General features: G+C 37.5%; 1 protein-coding gene across 1 annotated transcript; it reads right to left on the reverse strand.

Annotated features, from left to right (window-relative positions):
• Positions 1-8,951: 8,951 nt before the first annotated feature.
• LOC145982809 (uncharacterized) lies at positions 8,952-9,785 on the reverse strand. Its single transcript, XM_083116178.1, has one exon. The coding sequence runs from the start codon at positions 9,783-9,785 to the stop codon at positions 8,952-8,954; it is 834 nt and encodes a 277-aa protein (XP_082972304.1).
• Between the last annotated feature and the right edge of the window lie 568 nt (positions 9,786-10,353).

A 10,353-nucleotide genomic window follows, 5' to 3' on the forward strand; every position in this document is an offset into this window, starting at 1 on the left:
GAGATATCAAATCCATTGTGAATGAGGTCTATCAAGTTTTCTCAAAGAGGAAAAGTCTCTTTGTATTCGACAATACTGAACAATGTAGAAGTGAAAGAGAAGGAGATAACGGCATAGGGCACTTTATGCCTTCATTACCTTCAAGTGCTAACAGACCATACATTCTTATAACTTCCCGCAATCAGAATTGGGGTAACATACAAGTTATTTTGTTAAACGTTTTCACCGAGGAAGAAGCAGAGGAGTTCATTAGAAAAGCTCTGACATTAGTAGAGAAGTCTCAAGAAAATGATGTCAAGACATTAGCTGAAATTTTGCAACGTTTCCCCTTAGCTCTGCAGCAGGCAGTTGCATACATAAGAGAAACGAACAATAAATTACATATGATGGGTTCAAGATTCTCTATTAGAGATTACATAGAACGATATAAGAAGGAAACTGAAAAATTACTCAACTATAAGTTTCCAGATGATAGTTTGGATCTTTACACCAAAACAACTTTTACAACGTGGAAGATTACCACTGACAAGATACAAGAAAATGTTGAATATGGAGAGCAAGCAATGATGGTTCTACGTATTATTGCATATTTATCTGAAAACAGTATTCCAGTAGAAATTTTCAAAGGGCTTGGACAATCAGAGGTTGAATATGAACTGGTGAGAAGTATATTACACATACTTAAAAAGTATTCAATGATTGATGTAACAAAAGATCTGGTGAACGTACACAAACTATTGCAGAAAGTGACGCAGATTAAAACAAGAAAAGAAGAAAAGGAACGAAAGATTATGAGTAAAACCTTTGAATTACTAAAATGCAGTCTACCATCTTGTAATTACACAGTCGATGGTGTTCTGAGGATGAGACTCTTATTACCACACTTTGAGACACTCCTTACCCACGCTGATTGTAGGGCACTTAGCGATGATCGAAACTCAAGACTGTACCTGGAGGATCTTTTAAGTATAATGGCACTGATGTATGATACCATAGGCAATCCTAGAAGAAACAAAGAATTACTTTGTCGAGTCCTAGAAATTCAGGAGAAAAATCTTGAACCTGGAGATTTGAAAATTGCTCACACACTCGAATGTTTGTCAAAGAGTTATGGAAATTTAGGCGAACCTCTGAAACAAAAGGAATCAATTGAAAGAGCCTTGGATATATTCCGTGAACATTACGGTGATGGTCATTTGAAAGTTTCAATTTGTCTTGTAAACTTAAGTAGCGCTTACCACTGTTTAGGAGAACCTCGTAAACAAAAGATATTACTCGAAAGAGCCTTGCAAATTCAGGAGAAACATTTAGGTCCTTATCATTTACAAGTTGCTAGTACTCTTGTAAATGTAAGTAGTGCCTATGGTGCATTAGGCGAAAGTCTGAAACAAAAGAAAATACTGGAAAGGGCCTTGCCAATATACGAGAAACATTACGGTGCTGATCATTTTGAAGTTGCAAAGTTTCTTGCAGACTTAGGTACCGCTCTTGGAGCTTTAGGCGAACGTCTGGAACAAAAGAAGTTACTTGTAAGGGTCTTGGAAATACTGGAGAAACATTACGGTTCTGATCACTTTGAAGTTGCAATATGTCTTACAAACTTAGGTAACGCTTATGGAGATTTGGGTGAACCTCTGGAACAAAAGAAATTACTTGTAAGGGCCTTGGAAATACTCGAGAAACATTACGGCCCTGATCATTTTGAAGTTGCAAAGTGTCTTACAAACTTAGGTAACGCTTATGGAGATTTGGGTGAACCTCTGGAACAAAAGAAATTACTTGTAAGGGCCTTGGAAATACTCGAGAAACATTACGGTGCTGATCATTTTGAGGTTGCAAAATGTATTGAAAACTTAGGTAACGCTTATAGAGCTTTGGGCGAACCTCTGGAACAAAAGAAACTACTTGTAAGGGCCTTGCAAATAAAAGAGAAACATTACGGTGCTGATCATTTTGAAGTTGCAAAGTGTATTACAAACTTAGGTAACGCCTATGGAGCTTTAGGCGAACCTCTGGAACAAAAGAAATTACTTGTAAGGGCCTTGCCTATGCTCGAGAAACATTACGGTGCTGATCATTTTGAAGTTGCAATATGTCTTGTAAACCTAGGTAGCGTTTATGGAGCTTTGGGCGAACCTCTGGAACAAAAGAAATTACTTGTAAGGACCTTGGAAATACTGAAGAAACATTACGACTCTGATCATTTTGAAATTGCAAAGTGTCTTACAAACTTAGGTAACGCTTATGGAGATTTGGGTGAACATCTGGAACAAAATAAATTACTTGTAAGGGCCTTGGAAATACTCGAGAAACATTACGGCCCTGATCATTTTGAAGTTGCAAAGTGTCTCACAAACTTAAGTAACGCTTATGGAGATTTGGGTGAACCTCTAGAACAAAAGAAATTACTTGTAAGGGCTATGCAAATAAAAGAGAAACATTACGGTGCTGATCATTTTGAAGTTGCAAAGTGTCTTGCAAACTTAGGTACCGCTTATGGAGCTTTAGGCGAACCTCTGGAACAAAAGAAATTACTTGTAAGGGCCTTGAAAATACTCGAGAAACATTACGGCTCTGATCATTTTGAAGTTGCAAAGTGTCTTACAAATTTAGGTAACGCTTATGGAGCTTTAGGCGAACCTCTGGAACAAAAGAAATTACTTGTAAGGACCTTGCCTATACTCGAGAAACATTACGGCCCTGATCATTTTGTAGTTGCAAAGTGTCTTACAAACTTAGGTAACGCTTATGGAGATTTGGGTGAACCTCTCGAACAAAAGAAATTACTTGTAAGGGCCTTGGAAATACTCGAGAAACATTACGGCCCTGATCATTTTGAAGTTGCAAAGTGTCTTACAAACCTAGGTAACGCTTACGGAGATTTGGGTGAACCTCTGGAACAAAAGAAATTACTTATAAGGGCCTTGCAAATACTCGAGAAACATTACGGTGCTGATCATTTTGAAGGTGCAAAATGTCTTTCAAACTTAGGTAACGCTTATGGAGATTTGGGTGAACCTCTGGAACAAAAGAAGTTACTTGTAAGGGCCTTGGAAATACTCGAGAAACATTACGGCCCTAATCATTTTGAAGTTGCAAAGTGTCTTACAAACTTAGGTAACGCTTATGGAGATTTGGCTGAACCTCTGGAACAAAAGAAATTACTTGTAAGGGCCTTGCAAATAAAAGAGAAACATTACGGTGCTGATCATTTGGAAGTAGCAAGGTGTCTTGTAAACCTAGGTAACGTTTATGGAGCTTTAGGCGAACCTCTGGAACAAAAGAAATTAATTGTAAGGGCCTTGGAAATACTCGAGAAACGTTACGGCCCTGATCATTTTGAAGTTGCAAAGTGTCTTACAAACGTAGGTAAAGCTTATGGAGATTTGGGTGAACCTCTGGAACAAAAGTAATTACTTGTAAGGGCCCTGCAAATAAAAGAGAAACATTACGGTGCTGATCATTTTGAAGTTGCAAAATGTCTTGTAAACATAGGTAACATTTATGGAGATTTGGGTGAACCTCTGGAACAAAAGAAACTACTTGTAAGGGCCTTGGAAATACTCGAGAAACATTACGGTGCTGATCATTGTGAAGTTGCAAAGTGTCTTACAATCTTAGGTAACGCTTGTGGAGTTTCAGGCGAACCTCTGGAACAAAAGAAATTACTTGTAAGGGCCTTGCCTATACTCGAGAAACATTACGGTGCTGATCATTTTGAAGTTGCTTTTACTCTTTTTAATTTAGGTAACGGTTATGGAGCTTTAAGTAAACCTGGCACACAAAGGAAATTACTCGAGTGGGCGTTGAAAATACTCGAGAAACATTTCGGCCAGAATCATCCTTACGTTGCAAAGTGTCTTGAGAACTTAATTGTCGCTTACGGAGCTTTAGGCGAAACTGAGAAACAAAGGAAATTACTTGGAAGACTCGAGAGAGCAGAAGAGAAACATTAAGATAAAGATCGTTTTCAAGTAGCATAGAGTATTTCCCAAAACGGTGGATTGGCACAATTGGTCTGAGCGATATTTTAATAGGTGTGGCCTGATCGTCAAATATTTGGTCAACATGTTCTTTTTTGGATTCCAAAAACGTAAAAAAATTGTCTAAATTTGAATCGCTATTTTTGAAAATAGCTTCTGTATATTACGCTTGATTTACCTACATTTCGTTTCCGATGGTATGCAAGATCAAATTTACGTACATTGATAAAATAATTTTTGTTACCAATTGGTTTGGAGAAGACCTCTAATTGAGGTACCGAACAGATTAAGCACTATCTTCTTTAAAAAATAATAGACAAATGACATTTCCATGAAACAATTCCAATGTATATTTCGATCAATTTTGTTTGAAAATTTGTATTTAGAGTTGTTATCAGTATTCCAATTTTTCTTAACGACAAATGTTTCGGAATATTAAAAACGGAACGAGTCAGTCATGTGAAGAGGAATATTTCTTGGTAATTTTTTTTGAATGATTTTGTATACATCATTTCAGTCCCGTTTTCATTTCAGTTCAGCTTGATGAGTGTTTGTATGTTTGAAAATGAGTACATCAGTTACGCATCACATAGATCATGATACATTTGCATCTCTGTATGGTGCAGTTGCATTTACTTTCACAGTTACTTTACGACACTTAAATTGCTATATAAGTGTAGTAAATTAGATTTAGGAATTATAGTGGAACTGGAACTTAGTTTCTGATTGATTGATTGGTACATATTACTTCGCTTCTTGTGCTACTTTTGGATAATTTGCGAAGATGGGGATGGGTGATGATATGATGAAATTGTTGAATGGACATTCACAAACATCCATGCCCATCGAACTTAAATCCCCTGGGGTTGTAGCGTGATGTGCTAACCACTAAGCCACGAAGGCCGGCGGAACTCAGATTCTCCTGCGATACAAAAGTCCATTCTTTGATACACTAATTCATGCAAACAGTAGATGAAGACGAAAAGAGAAAGTTGTACCAAGTTTGTCTCCTGTCGGTGGCCAGTCGGCAGGCTCCAAGTGCTAGGTATTTCAGGGTGACAGGTTTATCCTGTTTCATCTCTCCTTCGGGGGTCCTTAATTCTAAAGTATGGGCGTACCTTGAGAGAGGGGTGGAATTCCCAGAAGAGAGAAGATAAGGTTCTAGGAGGAGAATTCTTTCCTATTGTCTTAGTTTGCCATTGCCAGTTGTGTGTTGCAGTGGCGTCTCGTGGCCTCAAATTTGGCCGGGGCTTATTTCTTAAAGAATTTAAAATATAATGACAATTCACATGAATTACAAAAAATAGGTATTTTTTTCTTCTAGACTACAAAACTGGACTTACTTTTTTGAAAGAATTTCAAATGTAATGACAAATTACATGAATTACAAAAAAAACGGGTATTTATCTTCTTCTAAACTACAAAACTGGACTTATTTTTTTAAAGAATACAAAATATAATGACAATTCACACGATTACAAAAGAAACAGGTATTGTTGTGAAACATACCTTTCTACGAACGTTGACTCCTGTTCTTCTGCTCAGCAAATTTTGTTATTACTTTTTCGTTGAAGCCCTCTATGTTTGAAATGTATTCTTTCTCTATTGTAAGCAAGTGCCAAGGCATTTGGTCTGTCTTGTCCCATTGCATTTCTTAAGCAGGTTTTAATACGCTTCAATGTGCTGAAACATCGTTCAGATTCAGCTGTTGCCACTGGAGTTATTAAAACTATGTTTGTCATTTTTACTGTTTCTGAAAAGTACCCTCTAAATAATTTTAAATAAAAAATGAATGCAATCTACTGATAGAGTTTATGTTTTTCAACTCTTCACTACAATAAAGAACACGAAGTTCCCTCTTTAGTTTTCCCTATTCTATGAAGGGATAATAAATCTGGGAAGATGCCTCTGTTTAAAGATTGTTCTCTTTCATTATGTCCTCGTAGAGCAAGTTCATGTCGACCACAGAATTTTAAGCAATCGATAATTCTATTTAATATACACCTATTTTTCCGGACAAATTCATTGTGTCTTGTAATTGACAGCCTATGTCCTTCATCAATTTGTGTTCGAACATCAACCCTGCCAAACTCACTCAAACATAGCGAATGAAAGCCACCAAAATACTACAGAACAACACGCGAGATCGAACGCGACGCGAAGGAAGTAGCCCCGAATCAGCACTCAAGTCCATTGGACTCTCCCCTTCTCTCTCTGCTAGCACGTGAACTTCACTGTAGCGTAGGTGGGTGTAGGCCACGCCTTCCTTTGCGACGTGCCCCGGAAAACGATAATTGACATCAATGCCGCTAGGAGCGCTGTCGTATCCATTGCAACAGACGATGAATTTATGTGGATAAAAATCGCCTTTTAAAAGACTGTGTGATAGTTATGCGTTATGGTGATTGATAATTACATCAATACGTTCGTTTTTCTTTAGGGGCTAAGCCCCGGAAGCCCCAAGGGACGAGACGCCACTGGTGCGTTGTGAAGTGTCTCTTGTTTCTGCAGTGTGTTCCTCTTTGGCCTTATGATTTATAATAATAATAATAATAATAATAATAATAATAATAATAATGTGTAAGCAGCATCCGATATTTTTTATTTGTTAGAATACTGGATTAAAATGAAAAGAGAGACAATACAATATTCCAGTCTTTCTTCGAAAGAATGGACGAAGCTGAAGAAAACGAGAGCTAGCAAGTACACATATGAATGGAAAACAATGTAATTGTTTCTACGTAATTTCATTAATCTCAATTCCTGATAATTTATAAACGGAAGTAAAAATATTTCCAGTTAGAATTCGCTAATTTACGATTATTCACCATTTCTGGAAATTTTGAAAAAAAATATATATATATTTTGGTGAGCGATGATCGTTTAAATTATAAATGAGAACCTAATTTCCTGTAATGACATACATGACATTTACTTTGGATGCAATAGTAATAATAATAATATCACCAATATTAATTGACACACTAGTGAATTAAAATACATATATGCCAAACCTGTGCGGTCGGTGGCTTACAGGGGAGCTGCGAAATGTTCCAATATTTTCACTGAAATGATATGATTGTTCCAAAAATATGCTTCTTTACTACTTTTTACATATAAAATGTTTCTGAATTTCAAATATTTTTCTTTTTTTACTTAAGGCAAGCAACTTAACTACACTGAGCGTTGCAAGTGTTAGATAGGCCTACATTCTGAGTAGGGTGCCGGTGAAAATTCTTGAAGCATTAAGGGCGCCGTGAAACGAAATGTTTTGGAACCCCTGGGCTACTAAAATAACCCGTGACTCTACAGCCCTTGAAGGGCCTAGGCAGTGGCGTCGCGTGCGGTTCACATACGAGTGTTCACAATAAATTTTTTTTATACTGACTGGAAATTTACTCCTCTCCCTTGTAACTTCATCTTCAATTGAAAAAGTAAGAATAACAGTTCAACTTATTTTCAACTATTTCCCACAAAAATCACGCTATATTTGAAGTAATACATTTTTTTATTCAATTAACACCCTTTTAATTACGCAATTTACAATTAGTAATGGCTAGTGCAAACTAATTAGTATAACATGCAATCTCAAATATGTACAACGCAAGACTACCATACTTCGCAATATACTTTCTACACTGCTCTCCATAAATTAAGCAACAAATGGTGATCATCCAATATAATCAAACACAAGGCCGGAGGGTGTACATATTTTATTTGTAACGAAAGTGACCGTTGTCTGACACTAATAAGGGATATGATCCCTAACGCATTCGTTGCTTTCTTTCAGCGTGCCCACCACTCTTCTTCTCTTTTCTCCAACTGTTTTCTCTTGTACCTCACATTTTCTTGTTGTTGCTTAATTTCTGGAGGGCAGTGTATTACATCTCCTAGCATCATTTTGCCATGGTTCAGAGAGATTGATTTTTGATCATTTAACGCAAGGGTTCCCAAATTTCTTTGCTTCACGGCGCCCTTAGTGTTTCAAGATTTTTCCGCGGCGTCCAGAATGTAGCCCTCTCTAACACTTGCATCAGTCAGTTACTTGTAAGATTGCATGCCTTAAGTTAAAAATTAAACACGTATTTCAAATTCAGAAACATTTCATATGTAAAAATGTTCTAAATAAGCACATATTTGAAACATTCATAGCATTGACTAACAATTCAGTGAAAATATTGGAACATTTCGCAGCGCCCCTGCCCCCCTCAGGATGCCGCGGCACACTCATTGGGAACCACTGATTTAAAGCGTATAGTAACATCTGTTCATCGTTGTTATTAACATATTTACCCGTCGTTGCCTTCTAATCGAGGGGTCCTGGGTTCGATACCAGTGGAGGAACTTAGTTATTCGAATCCCACTTAAAACTGTAGGTCCAGTCCCGATTAGTCTTACTGTGCATAAATTGGACTTAAAACACCAAAAAAATCAATCAAACATATTTACCATCCTTGATCTTATGCATTGCACGAAAATAATAGTTTCAGAGGCAGTCTTTTTGTATAGCTATGTGCAAATGGTAACAAACGCCCAGAATGTGTCCTTTGCCCATCCATGCTTCGAGTGAATTGTTCAATTACAAGAACTGTCCGATGAAAAAATAATAACAATTCTCTTTTAGATATATTGAAATATTTTTAATGCATCTATTACAAACAAGACTACTTACTGATTTGTCCGAATAAGTGGCTAAAGAACACACTTTAAATATGCACTTTCAATTATACATTTGCACATGAACTCCCTCCTGAAGGATAACCGGCCGAAGTCTATAATTGAGCTCTAGATATTACGCAGAAAAAAATAAAGTTCTCACTGTGGGTCGAGTAATTGAACGCCAAACACCACGCACAATGCACTTAATAATGATATCAAGAGAAACTAAATTCTACATTATGCTGGCACTTACCTTTATAGAGGATACAGTTCCTTTAGTAATTTCTGTTGCAACCACTGTAGTGAATTTTACTTGTAAAGGAAGTCCATCCGTCTTTCTTTTCTTCTGGAGAACTTCTCAATTACTTGGTGGTTAAAGTCTTTAATGCCCCTCACCAGCCTTTTCTCGATGGATAACATAGCTAAAGCCGACAGCCTATCCTGAGACATGGTGATTAGTAGAAACTTTTTAACCCGTTTCAAAGTTGAGAAGCATCTCTCTGCCTCTGCAGTTGTCATCGGAGTCACTACGATTATTCTCAGAAGCTTCACAACTTCAGGAAACGATTCTTTCAATCCATTTTTTATGAATAGATGAAGAAGAGGTACTGCGCCTTGAGCACATCTGAATTCTTCCCTAGTGTACAGAACAGACAACTCGGTTGATAAACGTTTCTCTTCAAGTGTTGGGTACGTTTTAACTGCAGCGTTTAGGAGATCAGCAGGGAACGTTCTCTGGTATGTAGGAAACATTTCCGGATTGAGAAGTTGGGCTGCAACAAGGTGATTTTTGAAAGAAAGTCTTTCTTCAGTCTGTACAGTAATGACATCACATACTTCTTTCGCTGCGTTATGTGTGTCAGGCTTCTTTCTCTTAACCAGATGTTCAGAATTTGTAGGCCCGATACTACGCTGAATAGAATCAATCTGCTCCCTTACTTTTTGTATTTCCAGCTTAAAATTTTTCACCTGATTCTCAACCTGAATTGGATCCGTATTTGTTTTCTGAAGTTGACGGAACAGAATTTCCACATGCGGCATTATGTAATGGAATGCAGTCAGCCAAAACACAAAGATTGGATTGTGCAGTATGCGCAACAAACCATCACACTCCCGAAGTGTAACTCCATCGACAGATGACATGTTACTTATTGTCTCCAAGCAATCGATTAACTCGTTTTTATGTTCGTAAATAACTGAAACGGTTCTGCTATTGTATGTCCACCGTGTTGGAACTCCTCTAGGCAGACGCTTCTGAACTTCTGCTTCAAGTACCTTTGTTCTCTTTGCTGACCGAGAAAAAAAAGCAGGGAAACCAGACAAATTTGCAAAAAAACAACTTGGCTTGTGTAATGTCTGTCACGGCACGCTCCATCAGTAAATTTAGTTGGTGAGCATAGCAATGAACAAAGTAAGCTGTTGGATATTGTTCTCTGATCTTGGCTTGAACACCATTCACACGTCCGATCATTACCGACACCCCATCGAAACTCGTACCAATCAACTTTTGTGGAGAATTTTCCAGGTGTTTCATTAGCTCAGGTAGGAGTGTAGACGAAATGGATGTTGCATCATTGCTCTGAGGTTTTAAAAAAACACAAAATCTTTCAATGGGATTTCCTTCCATTTCATAACGGTAAATTAACACAAGCTGGGTGTGAGTTGTTACATCAGTTGTATCATCTGCCTGGATTGCTACAAATTCAGAGTC

Source organism: Lepisma saccharinum, unplaced genomic scaffold, assembly GCF_977018435.1.
Source record: "Lepisma saccharinum unplaced genomic scaffold, izLepSacc3.1 HAP1_SCAFFOLD_435, whole genome shotgun sequence".
Lineage (NCBI taxonomy): Eukaryota > Metazoa > Arthropoda > Insecta > Zygentoma > Lepismatidae > Lepisma > Lepisma saccharinum.

Coding starts and splice junctions, on each gene's coding strand:
- LOC145982809 (XM_083116178.1), bottom strand. CDS start 9,785: ATGTCATCTGTCGATGGAGTTACACTTCGGGAGTGTGATGGTTTGTTG.